The 27,407-nt window shown below is 45.3% G+C and overlaps 1 protein-coding gene across 4 annotated transcripts; it reads left to right on the forward strand.

Moving 5' to 3' along the window:
* On the forward strand, positions 1-27,407 carry LOC117966296 (one cut domain family member 2-like). Of its 4 annotated transcripts, XR_009319846.1 has the most exons (3): positions 10,529-11,041; positions 23,127-23,213; positions 26,122-26,212. XR_009319846.1 is itself a non-coding variant. In XM_059014213.1 (2 exons), the coding sequence occupies exons 1-2, from the start codon at positions 374-376 to the stop codon at positions 26,412-26,414; spliced, it is 1,332 nt and encodes a 443-aa protein (XP_058870196.1). In that variant the 5' UTR covers positions 1-373; the 3' UTR covers positions 26,415-27,407. The 4 variants fall into 4 exon arrangements, 2 of the variants coding, with proteins under 2 accessions (XP_058870196.1, XP_058870197.1); XM_059014213.1 differs by lacking the exons at positions 10,529-11,041; positions 23,127-23,213 and adding an exon at positions 1-1,412 and having other exon boundaries at positions 26,122-27,407; XM_059014214.1 differs by lacking the exons at positions 10,529-11,041; positions 23,127-23,213; positions 26,122-26,212 and adding exons at positions 1-1,412; positions 7,367-8,785.

A 27,407-nucleotide genomic window follows, 5' to 3' on the forward strand; every position in this document is an offset into this window, starting at 1 on the left:
CACACACACGCACACACACAGGGCTACAGCACACTAGAGAGAGAGAGGCGCGATCTGGTAGCACTCATACACACCCGCACACAGGCACGCTCTCTCACAGCGCTGGCTCCACTGCTGCTCCCCGGCTGTTTGCAGACAGGACGACACAGACACCGGCACCGATATCCACTCGGAGAGACAGAGAGAGAGAGAGAGAGAGAGAGAGAGAGAGAGAGAACCTCATCACATCATGCTGGATTGACTGAGGAGCTGGAATAGAAATCAATGGCTGAGCTTTGAAATCGTTTAAATTTATCTGTTAGTAAAAGAGGGGGAGAGGGGGAGAGTGAGAGAGGGGAAAACAAAACAAATAAATAAATAAATAATTTCAGCTATGGAACTTACAATGGACAATCTTGGGAATCTGCACAGCGTGTCTCACTCGCAGTCTGGGGAGCTCATGAGCGCTTCCCACGGCCGGCAGCCCTCTCACCGGAACCTGGTGTCGCACAGCCGGCCCGCTATGGTCTCCAGCATGGCTTCTATCCTGGAAGGAGCGGGGGATTACCGGTCGGATCACAGCCTGGCAGGGTCCTTGCACCCGGCCATGAGCATGTCTGCCTGCGAATCCCAGTCCGGCATGAGCCTCAGCAACACCTACACCACGCTGACCCCCCTGCAGCACCTGCCGCCCATCTCCACGGTCTCTGACAAGTTTCACCATCATCCCCACCACCACCATCACCACCACCACGCACACCAGCGGCTCGCCGCCAGCAACGTCAGCGGCAGCTTCACCTTGATGCGGGACGACCGGAGCCTGGCTTCCATGGGCAACCTGTACAGCCATTACCCGAAGGACATGTCCAGCATGGGCCAGTCGCTTTCTCCGCTCTCCAACGGCCTCGGTTCTTTGCACAACTCCCAGCAGACCCTCAGCGCCTACGGCCCAGGGGGTCACCTGTCCAACGAGAAGATGCTTTCGCCCAACGGGTACGAGTCGCACGCTGCCATGCTGTCCCGGAGCGAGGACCACTTGGCTCGGGGGCTCGGGGGGCCGGGAGCCGGCATGATGCCAGCGCTGAACGGCATGCACTCGCACGGGCACCACCATGCCCAGTCCAGTGGCTCCATACTGTCCGAGAGGGACAGACAAGCGGCAGGCGGATCTCAGGGCGTGGGGCCCGGGCAAGTGGAGGAGATCAACACGAAAGAGGTGGCTCAGAGGATCACGGCGGAGCTAAAGCGCTACAGCATCCCGCAGGCGATTTTCGCGCAGCGGATCCTGTGCAGGTCCCAGGGCACACTATCGGACCTGCTGCGGAACCCCAAACCGTGGAGTAAACTCAAGTCGGGCCGGGAGACCTTCAGAAGGATGTGGAAGTGGCTCCAGGAACCGGAGTTCCAGAGGATGTCTGCGCTCAGACTGGCGGGTAAGTGAGGAGGGAGAGGCGGGCTGAACCGGCGAGCTATCCCGGGTCCAGCTTACTCAGTGCGTGCATGGGTAGGGTACACACAAATACAGGACGGGTTTGCTAGGATATGGAAGCACAATCAAACACACTGTGCAGCCCAGAGAAGGAAATGCGTTCTGTATTTAGATACACGAAACAGCATGCAACAGAAACACTGCTGTGCAGAGCAGACCGCACAGCTGTGTCAATACACGCATGGGCTCATGAACCCCATTCCAGGTACGATCCACGTGTGACGGGGTGATCAAGCCGGGTTACTGCGGAGAACTGGATCTACAATAACACTGACTGCGACAGGAAAGATACAAATCACTATAGCTCTCGGTTTATGTTCTGTTAGCCAATAAGAAAGCACTGAATTTGCGAACGCCTTTGTAAACGTATTTTCGGCAGGTATCGTGTGTATATATATATATATATATATATATATATATATATATATATATATATATATATATATAATTACAGGCTATCTCTCCGCTGTGTCGGACACTTGACTAAAGGTCATATTCGTGTATTCCAACATGCCTTCTCTCTCTGCCCCCCCCCCCTAACGAGCTCCAGTGTCACCCGGGAGCAAACACACACACCAAGCCCGCCTATCGCTGCCCCTCAGCGGGTCAGAATGAGATGACCTCTCGGTGATCGATACCGCGCTTCCCAGCGTTCATTTTAAAAAATGTCAAACTGATCAAGGATCGATTCCGTTCTCTAAAAAAAAAAAAACTACAAACAAACACACAGCTATCCACACAATTCTATATTTAATTCTCTGTAGGAGTGAGAGGGTGTAACATTCTATTTAATATTTTACAGTACAAGACAGCGTGCATGTATATAGTGTACACACACACAGGTATAAACTGCTATTAAAAACGCAATGCATTTCTGTTTTCATATCTCTAGTAATCTCCCCAGCATGGCTGCGGACTATTATTATTATTATTATTATTATTATTATTATTATTATTATTATTATTATTATTTATTTCTTAGCTGACGCTCTTATCCAGGGCGACTTACAATTGTTACAAGATATCACATTATTTTGACATACAATTACCCATTTATACAGTTGGGTTTTTTCACTGGAGCAATCTAGGTAAAGTACCTTGCTCAAGGGTACAGCAGCAGTGTCCCCACCTGGGATTGAACCCACGACCCTCTGGTCAAGAGTCCAGAGCCCCTGACCGCTACTCCACACTGCTGCCCCTACTGCTTATTAGTAGTGTGTATATATATGTATATATATATATATCTCTCACTTTATATTCTGTTTATCTCTGATTGTTTTCCATAATTTGCAAATCACACAAGCAGAGAGGATCAGATTTCAGACAGTGGCAGGAATGTTTAAAATATACATAAAAACCCATCGAGAGGAGACACGCAGGACTTCAAACGCTGTACTGAAGAGAGAATCTATTGAGACATGGAGACCGAGAAGCTCCTTCTGCTTCCTGGAGGGAGTTTCTATGACATACAGCTTGCATTGTGCGGAGCGTATCACCTCAATGCACAGATTACCCGCTCTCTTTCTGTTTGTGTATATATATATATATATATATATATATATATATATATATATATATATATATATATATATATATATATATATATATATTCTGTAGCCTTCTCTAGCAGTCTTGAGCTGTGCAACATGCTTTGTGCTTCACGCCCAGCTCCTGTGTGCAAGGTTAGTGTAACGCTATTTTACCTACAATCCCGTATTTCACCGCCTCTTCAATTAGCCGTGCACTTCCAGTCGATTTACGATTGAAAAGCAGTTAATGGGATGCAAATGGTCCCCGTTCTTTTACAGGGTTCTGGTAAATAAAGGTTTAAACACTGGCCCCATCGTCTCTTTAAGTACCTCTGTTGTTAAACCTAATTGAGCAGCAGGTTTTTATATCTTACACCGACACAATAAAATAAACAGGAGCGAGCTCAGCGGCACAGGGGCCGAGTCTGCAGCACGGCGTCTCCTACACCAAGAGAGCCGAACAACCTGGAGAACAACAATAATATTACAGTAGAAATGAACAACAAATATATATATATACCCTTGAAACACACACACAGACACACACACACACGCACACACACGCACACAGACACACACACACACACTCGCACACACACCCCGGAATGTATATTTTATATGTAGGGTTGCATCCTTTATTCGTTATAGAATAACCAGCGGGATTACACAGACCAAAACAGAAGCAGCAAAAAAGCTCTTTATTTCTTTAAGTATTAGGAGAGTCGTATTTTTATTTGCTGTTGTCTGTAAATTGATATTTTATATGTTTTATATAGAGGCGTAATAAAAAATAAAAATTAAAAAATAGTAATGCGAGCAAGTTATATTTTAAAAAATAAAGCAAGTACAGGCTGAACCAACAGCAACGACAAAAACAATAATATATATATATATATATGTGTGTGTGTGTACATATATTTATATTTTTTTTTTACCAAATACATAAATATCTGTAAAAGGAAATCGATAATCGGTTGCATAACGGCGGTAAATGAATGGCACAAAATGAGTCTTTTAAGAGTTTTAAATATTCAAAACATTGAAATGTATTTTCCCCCTAAGTCCTAAATAACACGGTGTTTCGGTGTGTAGTGCTGCATTTGATGGATAATTGTATTGTACAGAAAGAGTAGCTTGTGAGGTTACAATACACGAAGCCCCTAATGATAAACTCTCGACAGCTTCTCGGTCCACACGTTAAACACAATTACAAAGAGCAGATTCGACCCCCCACGCATGACTGTCACCCTTTACAGGCATTCTGTTTCGTGGTTGCGACAGTAATCTGCTCCAGTGCAAGTCCGGTCATTTCCGACACGATGACAAATGGCTGGCATACAGACAGTCGGAATACATTGTAATTATTGCATTTAAATGCGCAATTATGCGGAATGCGCGTGTGTGCTTGAGGGGGTAGAGGGGCTCTCCTCCAGCCACTGAAATCAATACATTCAAATTACTATTCTGAATTCATCAGTCACGGCAATCGATTTCAAACACCACGTACATATACATACATACATACATACATACATACATACATACATACATACATTATATATATATAAAGACATGGAAAACAAGTGAGTGAGAGAGAGAGAGAGAGAGAGAGAGAGAGAGAGAGAGAGAGAGAGAGAGAGAGAGAGAGAGAGAGAGAGAATGGCTGGGATCTGCTGTATGTTAGTGACCCCGGTTCGCTGTTATATACAAACAGATGTATTTCTCCAAATATCCCAAATACTGGCGGAGGAGAGCGCGAAAAGACATATGAGCGTTTGTTAATGCACTTATCAGTGTAATGCTGTTGAGCGCCGTCAATATGATGGATTGGTAACTGTTCAGTCTGAAAACGCGTGTGGAGGAAACTCTTCCGAGAACACGCGGGTGCAGTTTTAGATTCCCGCAGTGGCTTACGCGGGGGTCGGGGTATATCATTCTGTACCCATTTGCATTGTACCCACATATGACAGAGAGGCCACTCCGCTTCTCTGAACGCTGCGGTGCACTGTCTGCTCCTGCCCGTTCGGCACAGTTAATACAAACCCTGCGCTCGCATGAGATCTACACCGTGGTGTGTGCTGCAGCCAGAGTGAATGTACACTGGGATCCCACGGGCTTTTCAAACAGCCGACCCCAGATCATACACCCTGCTAGTGTTCCTCTGACTTGTATTGAGGATACGAGGCTACCAGGAGAAATACGCGTGATCTGAAAAACACCAACACAGCTCTCACCATTCAAAATACTCAGATGTGTTTATAAGACGCGCCTTTCCTGCTCAAGTTGCTATTTAAGATCCGGTTTCTGTTTGTATCTCGAGTCACACAATATGAATCTTGAGGTTTCCGAAACCCAATTGTAACAGAACGCGGATTCTCGGGACACCAGGAAGCACAAATGAAATGAAAATATATCAATGACATCGCGTATGAGAACCCCCTCCCCGTGTGGCTGCGGTGCGAGGGAGGAGGACACGGCTGCGCTGCGAGGGAGGAGGACACGGCTGCGATGCGAGGGAGGGGTGACACGGCTGCGCTGCGAGGGAGGAGGACACGGCTGCGCTGCGAGGGAGGAGGACACGGCTGCGGTGCGAGGGAGGAGGACACGGCTGCGCTGCGAGGGAGGAGGACACGGCTGCGGTGCGAGGGAGGAGGACACGGCTGCGCTGCGAGGGAGGAGGACACGGCTGCGCTGCGAGGGAGGGGGACACGGCTGCGCTGCGAGGGAGGGGGACACGGCTGCGGTGCGAGGGAGGAGGACACGGCTGCGCTGCGAGGGAGGAGGACACGGCTGCGCTGCGAGGGAGGGGGACACGGCTGCGGTGCGAGGGAGGAGGACACGGCTGCGGTGTGAGGGAGGAGGACACGGCTGCGATGTCGCTCTCAGGCTCTGTCTGGGACACGCTTTGGTGGACTAATCCCAGTTAAAGATTGCATTAAATGTGGAAAATCATTCGTCTCTGCATTCGTGCTGAATTCAACACTCCATCTCAATGTATTTGGTCGGGTCAGTAAAGAACTGATCGATACGGATAGCCACTGCATCGATCAATTCTTTCGACTCAATTCACTCCCGCAGGGCAGCCGGCTCTCTGCGTGCTGGGGTGAAGAGAGGGAGGGAGAGAGAGAGTGAAGAGAGACAGACAGACAGAGTGAGTGAGAGGGAGAGAGAGACAGAGTGAGTGTGAGAGAATGGTGTGTGTGTGTGTGAGTGTGTGTGTGTGCTCTGTGGTGTCTGTGTGTGAGTGTGTGTGTTCTGTGGTGTGTGTGTGAGTGTGTGTGTGTGTGTGTGTGTGTGTGTGTGTGTGTGTGTGTGAGTGTGTGTGTGTGAGTGTGTGTGTGTTCTGTAGTGTGTGTGTGTGTGTACAGCCTAGCTCTCTGTGAAGTCTTTTGCCTGTGTTGGTGGCAGGGAATGTAGGTTTGTCAAGGCTGTCAAATAATAATTGCATTATTTTTTCTACAGTACCAGAGACAGCTATATAAAGAGAAATACGACTACTAATACATTTCACGCCCAAGTATATAAACCGGCAGCATAAAATTACATGGATATTGCAGTACATTTATTTCATCATATTAAATATCACTTACAGCAATTATACTTTATACAAAAATAAAAAGACTCTTGGGCTCCCTCCCTTATTTGCATCGCGGGGCCATAATGTGCCCGTGAAGCGCTACAGACTCAATGTGAAACAGGTGCGATTTTCATTTGGTTTAGCACGGAGAGGGGCAGAGGGGGTGGACTGGGCAGCTCCCCCATCCCGCTCCCTTCCATTCCCCGCAGCCCGCTGTAGCGGTGCTGCTGCTGCTGCTGCTGCTGCTGCACTCAATCGTGATGTATTAGTTTGGCTCAGTAAATAGGAGATCGATAAACAAGCCGGACCTCTGAAATTGCCCTCGCAGCTTTCCTCTTCACCACACTCCTATAGCCAGCCAGCCGACCGGACAGACGCTTCTCTGCAATGCATTATTCATGGAGGGGTTCTAACGTGGCTTTGTGGCCAGCTCGGAGGCGGCCGTGGCGGGCTCGGTTATAAGCTGGCTACCCATACCCCCTCTCCATTCACAAGAAACAGGCCACTATGGACATTATATAACAGAGAGAGAGAGAGAGAGAGAGAGAGAGAGAGAGAGAGAGAGAGAGAGAGAGAGAGAGAGAGAGAGAGAGAGAGAGAGAGAGAGAGAGAGAGAGAGAGACACACACACACACACACACACACAGAGTCCATTGCGGTGTGTTGTTTTCTTTTGGGAATACAATGGCACCAAGCAGGAGTAGTTTGTACTGTAATATATAATATAATATCATATAATATCATATAATATACATGTAGCCTCAATTTCTAATCGATTGTTTCGTTTTCCAGAAAAAAACAAGCAAAAAAAGAGAGAAGGTAGAAAAACAGAATCAGAAAAGAGAGACAACAAACACACGCGCGGTCGCGGAGGGGCTGCCAGGCGGAGGGACGGGTCTGACAGCGCAGCGATATTACAATCCCCGTGAACCTGTCAAACCGAACACGACCGCGGGCTCCACGGCCTCGGCACACTCTGGCATTCGTACTGTGAGCGAGACACCTTCATGTGCTTCAGTTTCCATCATCAGTCTGAGGAAAAGACACCCGGATGTACTCGGGCCCAGTTTCAAACCCAGCTGGGACCCCTTTCCACCGGATCGGGAGATTCCAACCGAACAGGAACTCGCGAAGGTTGCAAAGCAAAAGGAACTGACTTTGTGCGTTTTTTTTTGTTTGATTTTGATTGTAGCTTTTGGAATCTTCTTTGTAACTGGAATGGCGTCGATTGTGAATTCAACAGCCACACACACACACACGCACACATTTCCCACAGTGCTTCTGACATTTAAAGTTCCGATTGATTTTCACCTTTGAACACGAGTAAGAGCCCCGGGTTCTTGTATCGAAGCCTTTTAGTTTTAACACGGGAAAGCCAGAAACCTCACTGAAGCCTTAAAATAAAATCAATCAGTTTGCAAACTAAATCTATAGCGATGCATAGAGATTCATGTCAGGACACTTGAATTGCACAGTATTGCGCTATATATACAGCCACCTGACACACAGCTATAGTATATTGTAGGAGCTGCACTGAGAATTCGTTGTTGGGTTCTGCAGCCGTGTAACCCATTATAGAAACGTGTATTTTTTAGCCAGAGAAAGTCCGACCACACATTATTTGGCATGTGCTGTATTATCTAACGAGTCTGGGGGCGGGGGGAGTTGCAATCAACGTGCAATGCCAATTCTATCTTGAAGCAAACTTCTACACTGAAGAACAGAAACGAGAAGGCACGGGTATTGTGTGTATTGTGCAAGAAACCTTCTCTTGTTCTGACTGTGCACAGAAGCTTGTGCGATGCTGGCTGTATTGCTGTTGTGCTTCAGTTCCATTAAAGGTATTTCAATACAATGGATTGTGGATTGCTGTGATTACCACACTGTGACGCGAAGCTCCCCCACAGAACACATCCGAGACGAAGCGTTCTTCACCCGTGTGGAGTCCATTATGGGTATAGCACCTATGTAATAGCAGCGCATTTCCTTAGACATCGCCGGTGCGTCATCAGTACACACTCCAGACAGTGCGATCCGCGGAGGGCTGGGATCATGGGGCGGTAGAGAGGGAGGCAGGCATGCAGACAGGTACTACTGCGAGCAGATCGATGGACACTTTAATAATTGATAGGCGAGTCGGTGAGGAGTGCGCTATAGCCGGGGTAATTGGATATACAGCGAGCCAGGCAGGTGTATGAACGATATAGTGACAGTGTAACTCAGCGGTGTTATCAGGGTTATTGGTTATCCGGAAGATGCTGTCGTTGTGCACAGATCACATGGAGATCTGCTTGAGAGCGCGCTCAGTACAGATCCACACTGTACTGGATGCGCTCCAGAGACGCTGCAGGCTAGATCATTGCAAGCCAGTCCCGGTCAAGGTGAAATATTCAGCGCTGAGAGTTTCGAGTGCACAGCGGCTACAGCTGGAGGTGACATATCTCTGCGATTAGGGTACTGTCTATGGAGGGAGGGAGGCAGGCAGGGAGAGCGCTGTGTGTGTGTGTGTGTGTGTGTGTGTGCGTGTGCGTGTGTGTGTGTGCGTGTGTGTGTGCGAGAGAGAGAGAGAGAGAGAGAGAGAGAGAGAGAGAGAGAGAGAGAGAGCAGTGTGCGGAGGGTATAGAGGGGGGCTGTGCTGTACATTGTAAAGGCTGATCCAGCGCCAACTGAATCTGTATTGATTTCCATCCAAGCGCTCCTTTCCATTTATACAGCAGCCCCCATCCCCCAAAACACACGCACATGCATTCGCACCCCTCCTCTCTCTCTCTCTCTCTCTCACACACACACACGCACACACACAAATACATTATGCATAACACACACACAAACAGTGGAAGAAACACAGCAGTAAGATTGCTGGATCAGAATCACAGAGAGCTGTATAGAGCTGGATCAGAATCACAGAGAGCTGTATAGGACTGGATCAGAATCACAGAGAGCAGTATAGAGCTGGATCAGAATCACAGAGAGCTGTATAGAGCTGGATCAGAATCACAGAGAGCGGTATAGAGCTGGATCAGAATCACAGAGAGCGGTATAGAGCTGGATCAGAATCACAGAGAGCTGTATAGAGCTGGATCAGAATCACAGAGAGCGGTATAGAGCTGGATCAGAATCACAGAGAGCTGTATAGAGATGGATCAGAATCACAGAGAGCGGTATAGGACTGGATCAGAATCACAGAGAGCTGTATAGAGCTGGATCAGAATCACAGAGAGCTGTATAGAGCTGGATCAGAATCACAGAGAGCTGTATAGAGCTGGATCAGAATCACAGAGAGCTGTATAGAGCTGGATCAGAATCACAGAGAGCGGTATAGAGCTGGATCAGAATCACAGAGAGCGGTATAGAGCTGGATCAGAATCACAGAGAGCTGTATAGAGCTGGATCAGAATCACAGAGAGCGGTATAGGACTGGATCAGAATCACAGAGAGCTGTATAGAGCTGGATCAGAATCACAGGGAGCTGTATAGAGCTGGATCAGAATCACAGAGAGCTGTATAGGACTGGATCAGAATCACAGAGAGCTGTATAGAGCTGGATCAGAATCACAGAGAGCTGTATAGAGCTGGATCAGAATCACAGAGAGCTGTATAGGACTGGATCAGAATCACAGAGAGCTGTATAGAGCTGGATCAGAATCACAGAGAGCGGTATAGAGCTGGATCAGAATCACAGAGAGCTGTATAGGACTGGATCAGAATCACAGAGAGCTGTATAGAGCTGGATCAGAATCACAGAGAGCGGTATAGAGCTGGATCAGAATCACAGAGAGCAGTATAGAGCTGGATCAGAATCACAGAGAGCTGTATAGAGCTGGATCAGAATCACAGAGAGCTGTATAGAGCTGGATCAGAATCACAGAGAGCTGTATAGAGCTGGATCAGAATCACAGAGAGCTGTATAGGACTGGATCAGAATCACAGAGAGCGGTATAGAGCTGGATCAGAATCACAGAGAGCTGTATAGAGCTGGATCAGAATCACAGAGAGCTGTATAGAGCTGGATCAGAATCACAGAGAGCGGTATAGAGCTGGATCAGAATCACAGAGAGCGGTATAGGGCTGGATCAGCGCTCAGAACGGGTGGGTTCATTTCGAGTCTTTCTTCACCAGATTTAAAAACAAGAAAGAATGCAGTTATAAATAAAACTAAAAATGTATTTCACAAAGCACCCCTGAAACATCACAATTCGTGCGAGTGGGTGTCATATTCTCGGCGCGGTCTGTATCATATTCATATCTCGGTGCCATGTTGCCACAGCTGTACCAAACCACCTTCTTGTATTGTTTAATTGTGCTATTGTTTAATTTAATTGTTTTATTGTGTAATTATCCCATGCACCTGGGTGGTAATTGGGAACTGGGACCAGGTGCAGGGTATAAAAGAAAAGCAGTTAGTTTGCTCAAGGCTGCGGAGGAGAAGGAGGCAGAAGAGGGGCTCTGCATCCTGGCAGTCGTGAGGTAAAAACGTGTGCCGTGTTAAACCTGTGTGGGTTTTGTTTATTGTTTGGTGGGGAAACGGCCTCGCTGTCCCTCTTGTAGTCAGGGTGTTCCTGTGTGTTAGCTGGCGCTCGTACAGAGCCAGGTGTTTATTTGGTTTATTGTGTTATTTTTGTTTTGTGAATTAAATATACAGCGCAACCGCGCTTGGAAAAACCGAAGTTCCTGTGTTGGGTCGTATTTTTAAAGGGGCAACGAACCCGTGTGGGTGCAATCTTTTACAATTATATAAATAGCATAGCTGTGCATTAATTCATGTTACAGTGTAAATCAACCCAGAGTCAGTACTGACACACGTTCCTCCCCCTGGTGCGACTATAAAGAGAGCCACATTTCAGTGCGTTGTAACAGGTTGCATTGTAGCGCTCAGGTTTTCGATGTGGATTCGTGGCTCTGCCCCACCTCGCCCGAACTGGTCTCTAATCCCGCTGGTCTCTTTGCACTATGCGGATCACACCTAACGGGACAGCGTGTTCATTGCGTCACGGACAGCGTGTTCATTGGGTCACGGACAGCGTGTTCATTGGGTCACGGACAGCGTGTTCATTGGGTCACGGACAGCGTGTTCATTGGGTCACGGTTTGAAAAGCATTCAGCTCTGTACAGCCGGAGTCACGTGACACAAAGCGTGCAGTTTGGAAGCACCTTTTTAATACGACTTTTTCAATCCCCGTGGCCTATATATTAAAATCGATTTGAAATGACATAAAAACAGTGCGAGGGCCCGTTACATTGAATTAAAAATAATAAGCATGTTATATATTTGTATTGGCCCTACCTATATTATATTTCAAATATAGAAACCATTGGTAAAACACCTTTTTAAGAACTAAATATGCCTTAAAAAAAAAAAAAAAAAAAAAAAAAGATTGTTGTCGACTTTCACCCTGTGTGGAGTTTTGTCTGACTCGAGATAGAAATAGTAAATGCAATAAAATGAGAGTCAATGGCAAGTCCCCACAAACACAGAAACGCAAAAGTGTGTGCGTGTGTGTGTGCGTGTGTGTCTGTGTGTGTGTGTGTGTGTGTGTGTGTGTGTCTGTGTGTGTGCGTGTGTCTCTCTGTGTGTGTGTCTCTGTGTGTGTGTGTCTGTGTGTGTATCTCTCTGTGTGTGTCTGTGTGTGTGTGTGTCTGTGTGTGTATCTCTCTGTGTGTGTGCGTGTTTTAACAGACACGTGAGGGTGCAATACGTCTTCGTTTGTTCATCAATGATGCATGGGAATAGAAGATCGATGATATATTTGAATTGATAATAGAATCGCTTTTATATTTAGACACACTGAGAAAACAAAAACTGCTTCTGTCTTTAGGACTCTATAAAACCGGGAAATATTTTCAAAAGACCAGTCTACCTCTGCAATGAGCTCCCCAAGTCGACTGGTCGCGGTTTCATCATAGATAGATAGATAGATAGACAGACAGACATGAAATACAATCTATAAGCGAGAATTTTAAAGAATGCAAACACATAGGCCTGTCCGGACAGTGCATTGATTCCAGATAGATCGACAGCCAGTGGAGACTGTAAGAACTAGCCGACAGAAATCTAGTTGCAATATTGACTCTGAAAATATCCGCTAACCCTTTTAAAGCACAGCCTTCTGAAGTGCAACAGAACGGTGTTGAAAGTACGGGCAGAGTTTCGATCCGGCTGCGAGAGATTGCGTTTCCTCACCTGACGAGTAAACCTGAGAGGGTTAGCCGTGAAACAGGCACTGTGTCCGGACGCGGCTTATCTCCGCCGCGCCGACAGCCCATCGCTCCACACACACAACAGCAGCAACAGTGAGTCCTCTATAAACAAAAGGCAATTCGTAATAATAATAATAATAATAATAGTATATATGTTTTCAGCATTAAGCCATATATACATTACTAATATACATGTGTGTAATGCAGGATACAAGGGCTGTGCGTGCTATTATAGCGAAACATTGTGTAATGTTAAAATAGACTAATACAGTACTGCATTTTAATAATAATAATAATCATAATAATAATAATAATAATAATAATAATAAAGCCCACGGCTTGGATTGTGTTTATTTATGTATGTATTTATTTAACTAGAACGCATGTGTCGTTTTTAACACTAACTTGTGTTGTATTTTTTTTACGAGATATTTAATGCGTCCTATCAAGGGATATGCGAACACTTAATACATTTACTGAAGCATTTACAATCCTACACACCGTTTACATGCGCAAGACTATACAATATACGACACTCTGTCAATGCATTTATAACGCAATGTTAATAGGACACCCTGTCAGTGCATTTATAACGCAATGTTAATAGGACCTGAAGCAATGAAGTATCGAGTTGCATACTGGGAAATCATAAACCGACTCGAGCGGCGCTATTACCGCCGTGCTTGGTCTGCATGGATCAGATTAATCCGAGGTTAATGACGGGAAAGGGTTAACAGACCGCCACAGACACCACAGAACAAGTGAATACCTGGAGAGAAAACAACGCTAGTGGAGATGGAGAGTGTGGTTTAAATGTGCGTGCGATGGAAATGACCGGAGTGGCGGTCTGGCATGAGAGAGACGGTCATACAGGCCGGACACAGCCAGGCGGACTGCTCGCCCTGCTGAGAATGAACATCACCTGCATCAGGCGTGGTTTAATACCGCATATTAATATTACCCGGGCATTCTCTAACACAGGGAGACGCCGCGCGCGTTCGCAGTATTGCACGATATCGATCCTTGGATATGTCATCGATTCTGTATCTGCTGCACCGACACACACGAAACGGACATTCCATTCACAGCCATAAAAAGAACTTACTTATAGAAAGCGGGTATAGATTTCTTAAAGGCGCCACACAGCCATTCAAACCGGTAAAAATCAGACAAAAAACATTCGAGTTAGAATTGTGTTGAGAGGAACTGTATATTTAGAATCTGTATTTCCTTCCTTCGCAATTCATCAACCCTCTAAAACGGGTCTGTGTGAAACAATAATTGTGTTGTCCTTAACAATTATCCAAAACATTGTTTTAAATTATATTTTCAAAATAATAATAATAATAATAATAATAATAATAATAATAATAATGTGGAGTAGTGGTTAGGGCTCTGGACTCTTGACCGGAGGGTCGTGGGTTCAATCCCTGATGGGGACACTGCTGCTGTACCCTTGAGCAAGGTACTTTACCTAGATTGCTCCAGTAAAAACCCAGCAGTATAAATGGGTAATTGTATGTAAAAATAATGTGATATCTTGTAACAATTGTAAGTCGCCCTGGATAAGGGCGTCAGCTAAGAAATAAATAAATAAATAAATAAATAAATAAATAATAATAATAATAATAATAATAATACAGGGATAGTGATTGTATTGAATATTGAATGGCATGTCTTCTACTAGGGGAAATGTCCCCGCGTTTCATTTTAAAATCATTTGTATAATTGCACAAACGCCGTTTTAAAAGTACAGTAGATTAGCTATCGATACACCAAATTAAAAAAGAAAAGAGAAACAGATTCTCCCTTGTTCAGATCATTTGCAATTCTGAACCTCCAGAATCAGTTCAGACACACTGCACATATTTAAACTCGAGTCCCTAGTCTGAGCAGAAGCGCGCCGCTTGATATCGGACTGTCCTAATCAATAATAGCCAGCCGTTTCTTACAATGCGCACTCCATCGTGTAACAGGACAGGGGCTGTATGTATCCCGAACCACAGATTACTGCGATTAAAAGAGGCTTCAGGTATTATTTCACCATTCATCCTGCAATGTTGTGTATATATGTGTGTATATCGCATAACTGAAATTGTACAGCCTATTCACAATACATTTAATATGGGACAGTGATGTGAAAACACATTTGTATTATATAGCCTATTATAATACAATTAGAGATGAATCCAATATTGCATATATAAAATAGTGGGCATAATACAAATATTATTATTATTATTATTATTATTATTATTATTGTTATTATTATTATTATTATTATTATTATTATAATAATAATAGGTATGTCATCAAGATGTGACGCAATAATACGTTTGCTGTCCATTTTAAGTATTGTGGAGTTTCACATTTTACATTTTAAAATACAATTCTTTTTTTTTTTTGGATGAATGCGCGGTGTTTTCTCCTCCGCGTGTAAACCTCGCTATGCGTGTTCACTGTCAGCGACATTACATTCTGTGCAGGAGAACAGAGCACGCACACCGAATTGTTTTAGTACCGGAACCACGCTTGCACGAGTATCAGCGGGTTTTGCAGATGTATGGCACGCGTGATTCCCTTCATAGTTAGTAATCGACCGATCAATAAGAAATCGATAATCCTGGATTCATGTTATGAGCCAAATCAAATAATTGTGTAAAAGAGAGAACGAAAAAAAAAACAGAAAAAAGCCCATTGGATTTCAAAGAGCTTACATGTGTTGAGTGGCTTAATATACACTTTTAATGAAAGGGACGCTGCTCAGTATTATTATTATTATTATTATTATTATTATTATTATTATTATTATTATTTATTTCTTAGCAGACGCCCTTATCCAGGGCGACTTACAATCGTAAGCAAATACATTTCAAGTGTTACAATACAAGTAATACAATAAGAGCAAGAAATACAGTAAATGCAAGGACATTAAAACAAATATAATATTTCTTCAAAAATTATAACAAATAAAAACACTTTATTAATATATCCTTATTCTGTATATTGATCTATTGAAAATGGTATACAATAATTAAGATCACATTCTGAGCAGGTGCTTCAATTCTGCCGCGTCTACAATATAGGTATAGGGTTCAGCAAACCAGTCAAAAGTGGCTGTTTTCATTGTTACTATTACTATGTGAAGTAATTACATTTCGAGAAGCTGGAGCCCGATTGTGATGGAGGCATGTTTATTTACGCCTACGCGTTTTCTTTTTTTCCCGGATCTCCTGGTATTGGTACCGAGTCGGCGCGTTCGGGCTGCGGGCCCCGGGTGTCTGCTCTCCGGCTCAATACTCCAGCCTCTGCCCTTTGCCCCTTGGTAATCACAAGCCCGAGTTGTGTCCTTAATGGTGGAGGCGCCAGACAGATTCCAGGATCGGCCGTTTTCTGTTAATATTAAATCTGTTTTGTCTCGATTTCTAATAATACGAGTAGGAAGTATCTTCTAAGCCGCGGCACCCCTCCTCCTCCAAAAAATTAATAAAATAAAATCGAATTAAAAAACAAAAGAGATGCAAACTGCAGAAAACCGCTGCCATTTCACAGAGTAACGAACAGCACTCGCCAGTGTTTATTTCAATGCGTGTTTTTAGATGGCACAAAACCAAATAATGAAATAGATAGACAACGCCCTTGATGATTCAGAGCTATTTCCACTCCAAGTGAATACGCAGAAGTGCACAGAACCACTGGTAGGTATAATAATAATAATAATAATAATAATAATAATAATCCATATGTTTTTCTATTGTATGCGCAGTGTCAGTGTTATGCTGCGCCAGCCTCGTGTTTTTCAATACAGCTCAGCTGAACCCGGCCGCTTGACCTTTGAAACGATTAGCAAAACTCGTCCGGCTGATAAAACTTTTGTTCAACTCATAAATCTCATCGAATAATAAACCATTCGACATTTATTAGCAAAGGATATAGGCCGTATGTCACAGCGGCGGGAGGGGCAAAAACTTACCAAATGTATAGGCCGGTGTAATAATAATAATAATAATAATAATAATAATTAACGCGTCTGCAGTGTGAAAAGGCCGCCTGTACTGCAGTAAGAAACACACCCATGTTAAAATGAATGAAGCGACGCGTTTAAGGCTACAGCACAGTTTGTTACATTAAAATTAATTTGATGTTATCCTTCAGCACACACGTGTGTGAATAATCGATTGGAACAAGCTATTAATATAGTTATTATTTAGTAGCAGTCGTAGCAGTTGTTGAATCTAGTTCAGCTACACCCACTCGCCCTGTACTGTAGGCATCTATAATGTAATCCTATACAACGCATATGTAACGCAACGGCACGAACGCAATGCACTGCTAAATAAGACTCCCGCTGCTGAGCACTTTGAACCGAGTTTCATTACGAGTTTAACAAGACACTCCTGAGCTTGTTACCAGTACACTAGGTGACTAACTCCTACAGTAAAACCTGGAACGGGTGACTCTGCTATGCAATACGAATCTTATTTTCACCCCTGCTGAAGGCTACAGAGACGCATTCAATCCTCGACTAGAACCTCAAAGCGATGTTTTGCAGAGCGCTTGTGTTCTGGGTAATGCTTGCGGTTGGAGACGCGATGTCTGCTTGCATGGAATTTAAACTTTTTGCTTCTTTAAAAAGTAAAAGTGGAACATTTGCACACGATCCCTTAGCTCCCCTCTCCCTGCCCAGCCCGTATCGATGAAGCTGGCTGACACAAGCAGCATTGATCCGCTGCACCGCTCTGCAGTCCGCGCGCCGCGGTAACCAGGGCTGCGCGAGGGAGAGGGGGACACTGCGAGCCTGTTGCTAAGGCTAAGGTTGCGGGGTTTCTGTGTGTGTAATTATATATCTCCAGCCTACAATATTCATTTATATGGGACTCCCTCCCCCCTTTCTTTCATGCATGCTTTATCCTATAGATATTTTATATCAGGTTTAAATGCAACATACAGCGGTCTCCTCCAGTACGCCATGCACTGCAACGCATCCTCCAGTTCCTTATTAGACACACAGGCCGCACGGTTGCAATAGCCGTGCAGAAGTTTCTAGGGGCTGTTGTTTTTTCAGGGAGAGTTAGGGTTAGTGCTAGGGTTAGGGTTAGGGTTGTCATTGTTACCTCGCTGCTGCGTGTCGTTCTGTGTGCAGCCAGCAGGCGCCTCTTCTCTACCTCGTCGGCTGCCTGTTTGTTTTTAAGCGAGTCATACACGGCGTCTGCTTAATGATTTCCTGCATTGGCGAGTTACAGCCCCTTAATATCTGCGAATAAACAAAGACTATTTATTCTGCATTAAACCAACGCCCCGGTGCGGCGTGTATAGCGGGAACCCTCTCAGCGGTGTTATCACACAGTAAATGTGTAAACTGATTGGCTTTCTTCAGAATAATTAGCCCGCACGGGCAGGTCTCGGGTCGGGAGGTTACACTGAGTACACATCACCGCGCTGCGGGTCACAGCCGAGCAGAGCACCGCGGACTGTGTTAATACACACTGAGCCTCCGCACTGCTCCCAGGTACAGCTTAGCTGCTGTCTGTAGCCAATCGCCTCCTGACATTTATTGAATTGATTTGTTTAAAGGTGGATAAGCAGGACTGATCTAAAAGAAGCGCTGCTTTTATGGGAATGCAGGTCATGCGCGCTCCTATCCTGTCTCTCCAAAATATTCCAAAGGAATCCACTTATTTAACCCACAGGCTGATAGAGCGCCCTGCTTGACTCTACAGATACCTTCTTATCAGCACAATAACAGTCCTTCATAGAACGGAAAACAACAACATGACATCCCAGATAAGCCACGCTGCGGGTAATCATGCCCTCCAATAGCGTACAAGGCAACTCGAATAGGGTTACCCGCCTAGCCCACTCGTTCCACGCGTGGAGAGCCTTCTTTAATAGATTGATTTCCATTGTTTCTGTAGATTCGTGTTCCATTGCGATGCCAATAATTTATTTAGTACTGTTTATATAATGCACGATTTCAGTGACTCGATTACTATCAGACTTCATATTAATGTGATATCGTGTAACAATTGTGTAAGTCGCCCTGGATAAGGGCGTTTGCTAATAAATAAATAAATAAATAAATAAATAAATAAATAAATAAATAATAATAACAACCCCGGTGCATTGCATATAGAACAGTGTACCTTTAAATCACGTGGTTCAAGATAGTTATTCCTTTTTAAATGAATGAATGATTGTGTGTTTTTGCAGACCCTGTATATCGCCGCGCTGGTTGTTATTCCTTTCTTTTTGTAAATGAATGAATGATTGTGTGTTTTTGCAGACCCTGTATATCGCCGCGCTGGTTGTTATTCCTTTTTAAATGAATGAATGATTGTGTGTTTTTGCAGACCCTGTATATCGCCGCGCTGGTTGTTATTCCTTTGTAAATGAATGAATGATTGTGTGTTTTTGCAGACCCTGTATATCGCCGCGCTGGTTGTTATTCCTTTCTTTTTGTAAATGAATGAGTGATTGTGTGTTTTTGCAGACCCTGTATATCGCCGCGCTGGTTGTTATTCCTTTCCTTTTTAAATGAATGAGTGATTGTGTGTTTTTGCAGACCCTGTATATCGCCGCGCTGGTTGTTATTCCTTTCTTTTTGTAAATGAATGAGTGATTGTGTGTTTTTGCAGACCCTGTATATCGCCGCGCTGGTTGTCTCCTGGTTTTTAGTTTGCTGTTTGTTTTATGCGACGTGGGGACAGTACTGCGCATTCTGAAAAGGTACAGATGCTAGATATCTCTGTTCAAAGACTCGGTGTATTCGCAGGCTGGAAATAATACAATTATTTCTGTATATTTTGCAGATGTTCCTGAATACAGGACCTCTGTTTTGCATCTGATAAGCTGTGAGTGCAGTTCAGTCAGCGCTTAAATAATGTTACTAAAGCATTAGTAAAACATGTAAACAGCGTTATAAACAAATGTGCTGAGAGTCTCCATACTCGAGACAGTTAGCACTTATCCATGTCGTATCTGTTTGAAATCTAGCAGCCTCGCTTTGCACTAGTCTTGCTCTTATATAATGTGGGATTGATGCGTTTATATTTCATAACAAACAAGTGTCGTGTGCAAAAAAACTAAGAAATAAAGAAACAGAAAATTCAGAAAGGTGACCTTTGTCCCCCACCTGTCCCTCCCCAGCTTGTTTCCGTGATTTTTGTTTTAGATGTGTATGCACTTGCTTTTGATATCCGATAATCCCTTGAGCTCCCTGCAAACTCCGTCTCGATATCTTGCACTCTATCTCCACCTCAGAAGTTACAAGCAGACAAACGGAACCGCAGCGGCTGCTGTGGAAACGCGAGCCCGGGCATCTGGGGGGGGGGGGGCAGAGGAGGCTCTGGGGGGGCAATCCACATGAAGCCCGTTTTACTGCTTCTGGAAAACCGGATGCATGTGAAACACGGATTAGGACCCTTCATTTTTAATTTTAAAAGCAAAGTTTTAAGTTTAAAAGCAAAAACAGTCCGGGTCTTTCACATTCACACAACGCAGATGCTAAATAAGGAAACATTAGGAATCTCATTTCCCAGAGGCACTGTTCATCCAGTTTATAAATACAGCGCCGCGTCAGTGTGTTTGAAATCACTCTGCTGTACAGTTTATTATGTGTTCTGTTTTAAAACCGAATACAAAACAAAAACAAAAATCATATTTATGAATAGATCCATTTTACAATACATTCCCATTCTATGTAGACATATTGTACTTTACACAGTGAATATCAATACAGCTTATATCGTATATTCGGTCTGCACTGGCGACGAAACTATTGAAGCCAGAAGAGATTCTCAAATGCCCCTTTTCAATAAAAAAAGTGACTGCGAATCAAACGCAACACAAAACGTATTCTGGCGACTGCAAAAAACCCAAACAAACAAACACAACTTGCTGCCACTTCTGACTTAAAACAAATAATCGTAAATTGTATAATATTGTATAGCTTTTACACAATTACACGCGCATTACCGAGACTAGCGGTGAAGCAGCTAAACAAACTAAACAACCTGGTTAATAATCAAATCAAATAACCCGGGCTAGGCACACGGATCTGTAATACTGTGCGTGCGATATAAAGATGTGCTGCCTGGTTAATAATCAAATCAAATAACCCGGGCTAGGCACACAGATCTGTAATACTGTACGTGCGATATAAAGATGTGCTGCCTGGTTAATAATCAAATCAAATAAACCGGGCTAGGCACACGGATCTGTAATACTGTACGTGCGATATAAAGATGTGCTGCCTGGTTAATAATCAAATCAAATAAACCGGGCTAGGCACACGGATCTGTAATACTGTGCGTGCGATATAAAGCACTCGCGGAATACAGTCTACCCTTTTACAAGCCGCTCAGTTTCTAGCGTTGCTTACCTGTACGCTGCAGGTAGAAGGGGTCGCTTCCAGATTCCACGTGTCGTTCAATAATATACACAGATGTTTTACAATCAGTGCTCTGCGGTCGAAGAGAAGCTGCGAGCCGGTTTAACCACAGGCTCGTGTTACTTGTTCATTGACAGCCATGGTGTGAAATAACCCACCACTGGACTCGGACCCTGGCGCGTTATTGGAAGAGCTGTACACCCCGAGGCGGGCAGGCAGGGGGACCTGGGAAAGCCACCGGCATTATGTACTAAATTAGCAGTTTATTAGCACCAATTTCCCCCTCATTACATTGAGTAACATTGACTGGGGGAAGAGTACTTTACAGCGGCGCGCTGGCACGGCACGACACTACCACCGCTACATAATAAATGCTCCACGGAATGGGTTTTAAACGCGGGTCAGTCGGTATCGCGATGATCAATCTATAAACAAATGAAAAGAAAACAAAACAGAGTGAAACCGGTAAACCTACCAGAGGATACACCGGGCTGGACTGCCGAACAGTGTGAGTCCCATGCCCGCCTGACCAGTCCCTCGGGTGCCCTACCTGTACGCACCCCTCTCGGAGCAAGGCGCTGTACTAAACTACAGGTGCGCAGAGACACCGGCGAGATTCAGGCGCCCTATTCTTCTTATATATATATATATATATATATATATATATATATATATATATATATATATATATATATATATATATATATATATATATATATATGCAAATTAGAACCACATAGAAACTAAACTGTTCAGTAACCAAACGCACAGATGTAATTATAAGAAACGTGTTTAACGATGGGTAGTTATGCATTTATTTATTTTTGCTTTTAAATCTTTATAACATTGACTTTGCAGCAGTCATCTTCAAGGCGTATATAAAAGAATTCTGAAAACATTAACATATATTATTCATGGAGCGGGTAACAATAGCATTCGCTCTCTCCCTCCCCCTGTGAGTTTAATAAGCGTCACCTGAGCATGTTACCGATGCACTGGGGCTAACCGACAGGAGTAAAACCTGGAATGGGGAGACTGCTTTGCAATAGGAGTCTTATTTCCATCCTTGAAACGACTGCGTTACAGTAGGTTTTTTATTCTCTAAATGTACAGAATGGATGTCTGTTATTGGTAGAGTGTGCCGGACGCGGCAGACTGAGAAGTGATCAAATCAACTCAACACATTCTCATCACACTACTGCCCTGCACTGTCCCTGTAGACCAGCGCCAGCACCAGGATGCTTGCAAGGAAACTGTGCGGCCGTACTGTTACTCTGCTTCGTGTGGCAAATGGTATATTCCACACAAACAAATAAGCCATCGACCCATTTGTATTTTACAAAAAAACAAAAAACAAAAAAAAACAACAAACAGTGTAAACATGGTCCCGTCAACAGCGCCTGTTACAAACACGGTTATAACGGGACCAGGCACAACAGTAAACAAGGCGTTGCAATGGAAAAGTTCAGACTCATCATTATTATAATAATAATTATTATTATCACAGCTAGGCTCGTGTGCGTGTTAACAGCTGAGTAGCCGCGGCATCCAGCCTTGTTGTCATGGGAACAACAGCCCAAACCTTTGACCCGAATCAGTCCTCTCTCCTGACGCCCCTCAGAGAGAGTGTGTGTGCGCGTTGCTTTTTGCCGTAGGACTAAAAGCTGCAATGATCGATTTTCCTTTCTTTCCGCAGCGCAGTTGGTTCAGTAATCATCCCCAGTAATCGATTGCCATAGTATCGATCAATAAGCACAGGCCCGTTAGCGGTGGAGGGTTGGAGAGGTTCTTCATGCCGTGGTTATTAGTGGAGCGCTCATCTAGGGCGCCACCCAGCGGCGGGCTCGGGGATTGTGTGATGCGTGCGGAGCGCTGGCGGAGCCGAGTCCAGCTGTAACGCGGTCGTGTTCCGCCGCCTGCTGGCAGTATTGACTCACACCGCGGGGGTTGTGTTCCCTTTTATAGAGAAAAGACAGGACGGCAGTGCTTTCAGGACTAGAGACCCACCCGGAGCGCTCCCTCCTCCCGACTTCATAGGAACGTACCAAAGAGGTACAGTAAATAATAATAATAATAATAATAATAATAATAATAATAATAATAATAATAGTTCATTTAATGGAGGATACAAAAATCATTGGTGGCATACATAGTTATACTCTTCCATAGAAACATACACACATACACACACACACACACACACACATCTTAAGGTCACACAGTAGAATCTGTCTGCAGCTTGTGCATTGGATGGTTTGTACTGAGTGCATGACAACCAGTCACAAGAAAGGAAGGAGAAAGTGAGAGGGGTGAGGGAGGGGGGAGAGCGGTGTTGGATGGGGAGAGGGTGTGGGGTTGGGGTTGGGTGTGGGGTTGGGGTGTGGGGTGTGGTGTGGGGTGGGGGAGGGGGGAGAGCGGTATGGGATGGGGGTGTGGGGTGTGGTGTGGGGTGGGGGAGAGGGGTGTGGGGAGGGGGGAGAGGGGGGAGAGCGGTATGGGATGGGGAGAGGGGTGTGGGGAGGGGAGAGGGGGGAGAGCGGTATGGGATGGGGAGAGGGGTGTGGGGAGGGGAGAGGGGGGGAGAGCGGTATGGGATGGGGAGAGGGGTGTGGGGTTGGGGAGAGGGGTGTGGGGTTGGGGAGAGCGGTATGGGATGGGGAGAGGGGTGTGGGGTGGGGGAGAGGGGTGTGGGATGGAGGGGGGTGTGGGAGAGGGGAGAGCTGTGTGGGCTAAGGGAGGGTGGGAAAGGGGAGAGAAAGGGGAGACTGGGGGTGGACAGTATGCAGGCACACACTGTCACTCTTCCTCTCCCTCACTCTCACTCTCTCGCTGCTGAAAGGTGGATTTAGGAGAGGATTGACAGGGATCAGTCAATAACCAGGACCCGCTGAGAGTTTAGTCAAATGATACAAAGAGAGGCGGCTAAATACTCAATGCAGCCTTTAATTAAGGGAAGTAGCCTGTTCACAGGAGCGGAACCTTCTCCAGCACTAGCCCAGCACTGACAGTGAGCATGGCTAGCTGTATGGCCTGCTTCAGGAATGAATGGAGGCATTTTACTGTATAACTGTTACTCTCGTTCCCTGTTTTTGTGCCGTTTGATACATAGATTGCATTGCAAATTCCTTTTACATTTTAGAATAAGCAGTAGATCGAATTTGTCATGCATTCCAACTTCAAAGGAATCAGTGGCCAAATCTGAGGATCGAAGCATCTGAGAGAGCTGAGATTCCAGCACTGGAAATACTGCAGGAGCCCTTTAACAAACCCACCACCTCCCCCCTGTAACACAGGGGCTCTGTGTCTGAGCATGGCCATTGATCGGAGCTGGGAGGGGTGGCTGCAGTGTCCAGGCAGCGCTGCAGGCTGAAGCCAGGTGATGTAAAATATGAAAATGATGGATCTGAGCTGAGGGCTTAGACAGCACTAGTAAATAGATTGGACTCAGTCTCCTATCGATTGCTCCCTCGAAGCTGTAATTAGACTGAGCAGAGAGGAGAGGGGCACGTTAAGCTGTTTCAGCAAAATTAGAGAAAAAAAACTAAGAAAGGAAAAGAAACAGGTTTACGATGCAATCGGAGGCTTATCTTTATCTCAGCTGCTCCTCCCGTTGAGTGCCTCGTTTACAAGGAGGCTCCGGCTTTAACCCCTTCTCTTCCAGGCATCTTCTCTGACACGCAGGGTCTGCTACACTGATCTTCTGACACGCAGGGTCTAATGTATCAGCGTCCTGCTCTTCACTAGAACCCTTTGATTCCGTGATGAAACAGCGAGCTTTGAAACCCAGTAACACACACACACACACACACACACATACTCACACACACACACACACACACACTCACACACACACTCATAACGCTCTGCCTCTCCAGCAGTCTGCAATAGCAGCATGCAGGGGATCACTCCTGAGCTGAACAGGCAGGCTGGCCTCTCCAAACCCTGGGAATATTCCTGCCCTTGCATCGTCCTTCAGGCAGTGAAATCAGCTTCAATAAACATGCAGTGGCCCCCTCCCCTCTCCCACGGGCCCCCCCAGTGCCAGGGGCTCACAGCATGTAGATCCACCCCCTGCTACAGGCTCCCGTACAGCTGGGACTATCCTGTTTACAAGCTGCATGTCCTCCCGGGCGCTCGATACACACTGCCCAGTCTAAACAGCATTAATATTGAATCAAACAGCAACGCCGGCTGCTGTGTGAGTTCAGCACAGCAACGCTGTCTCCACACTGCGGTAAAAAGGATAACAAAAAAGAAAAGTGCTGACTTCACTGCAATGCAAGTGCTGTAGCAGTGCTCTACCAGCATTGTGAAACAACAACAACAGCAACAATAATAATTATTATAATAAACAAACACGTCAAATCATTATTGCATGCAAAGTGTATTTTACAGAACTTGTATATGTAATATTGCATCGCTGGGTCTATCTGGCTCTGGTGGTACGATATGGTATGCAATAATATACCTGTTTGGACACAATTTTTTGTTTTGATTTTTTAGAAATTTGTTATGTTTCTGTGAACTCTATGGGGTAGAAGAAGTTGCCCTGGCAACAAAAAACCCGTATGCGTTATCCACCACGAGGAAAGTGCATGTGGCACAATTCCACACACACAGACACGCAAGGGTAAATGACAGCACCTGTGTTGTATGGCAGTCATTATAAAGTGATTACTGTTACTCTCGTTAACTGCGTACATGCATCAGCTTTCACAGTCCAACTGATTGAGCAATAGAACTCCTATTAGAGGGCTTTACTAGTGCTTCACTGTGTCAGCAAGGTGATTTGCAGACAATGTCAGCCACCAAGTTATTTGCCTTGTCCATGTCTTGCTCTCCTTGCGTTCCTGTGCTGTGTCTACGGCCTGCAGTGCAGCTTCCTGACGGGTGAATGATGGAAATTCTTCTGATCTCCGCTCTCTTGTTTTGTGTTTTATTTATTTGTTCTCCTCGGCAGCCTGCAAGCGCAAGGAGCAGGAGCAGCACAAGGACCGCAACCTGGTGCCCAAGAAGCAGCGGCTGGTGTTCACAGATCTGCAGCGACGGACCCTCATTGCCATCTTCAAGGAAAACAAGCGGCCCTCCAAGGAGATGCAGATGACCATCTCCCAGCAGCTGGGCCTGGAGCTCAACACCGTCAGCAACTTCTTCATGAACGCCCGGCGCCGCTGCGTGGACCGCTGGCACGAGGAGCACAGCGGGAGCCCGGGGCAGCCAGGGACCTCCACCAGCACCTTCTCCAAGGCATGAGGAGGGACCCCCTCCCTCCCTCCCTCCCACCCCCGACCCGACCCGACCCGACCCAAACCAAACCAACCGCCAAGGGGCCGCAGTGCAGCCAGACACACACCCTTCCGCGCGGTGCCTCACAGACATGAAACATGCACAAGGAACACTCCAGCACCTTCGATCAGCATTGAAGCCTGCATGGGAACATGCACACACAACTCAATCAGCACGGGGAGAGCGACGAGAAACTCAATCAGCAAGGGTAGAGCGATGAGAGGTCAAGGGGACTGACGTTCTTCAGCTACATCAGTGTATGGAAAGAAGATGCAGGAATTCTCCGGGGGTGTGTGCTCCGGTGATGCATCTTCTGAGTTTCCATGGAAGTTTATAAGGATCGACAGCCGTTGCGCTGGGTAAAAGGAAATGCACACCAGCGCCACCTGCTGCTGTAAAGCGGAACTGCACAGGGGTTCCCATAAATTCGTTTTATTGTTTTCGAAAGACAAGGACTGTACATGTTACAAGTCTGGGAGAACACCACTAGCCAGTAGGAATAAAATAAATAAATAAAATAAGGGACTACTGCACAAAACACAAAACTTACTTAAAAAAAAATACAGAAACCAGGATAAAAAAAATAACAATCAAAAATAATAATAATATGAGAAATGTGAAGAGGCCTCCCTCAGCAGGGTCTGGGTGCTGTGTGCAAGGAGACCAGGCTGCACTGCGTCCTGAACAAGATATCTGCAGGTCTGCCGGAAGCACACTCACTTAACACATGGGAAAAAAACAAAAAAACAAATACTGGATTTTTATTTTTAACCAAACCTTTCTTTCGCACTATACAAGGTCAATGTAGAATAACCCTATAGTAGTGGTTGACCTGAAGTTGTTTATTAATATATTGTTAACTATGGTAAATGTTATGTATTGTATATGCTCGAATGGAAAACGGTTCAATGCATCGTCTCTGTTACCAAAGAAAAAAGAAAAGACTCGGGGGGGGGGGGG

Source organism: Acipenser ruthenus, chromosome 47 (assembly GCF_902713425.1).
Source record: "Acipenser ruthenus chromosome 47, fAciRut3.2 maternal haplotype, whole genome shotgun sequence".
Taxonomy (NCBI): domain Eukaryota; kingdom Metazoa; phylum Chordata; class Actinopteri; order Acipenseriformes; family Acipenseridae; genus Acipenser; species Acipenser ruthenus.

Coding starts and splice junctions, on each gene's coding strand:
- LOC117966296 (XM_059014213.1), top strand. CDS start 374: ATGGAACTTACAATGGACAATCTTGGGAATCTGCACAGCGTGTCTCAC. Junction 1,413..26,121: donor GTCTGCGCTCAGACTGGCGG/GTAAGTGAGGAG, acceptor TCTCCTCGGCAG/CCTGCAAGCGCAAGGAGCAG.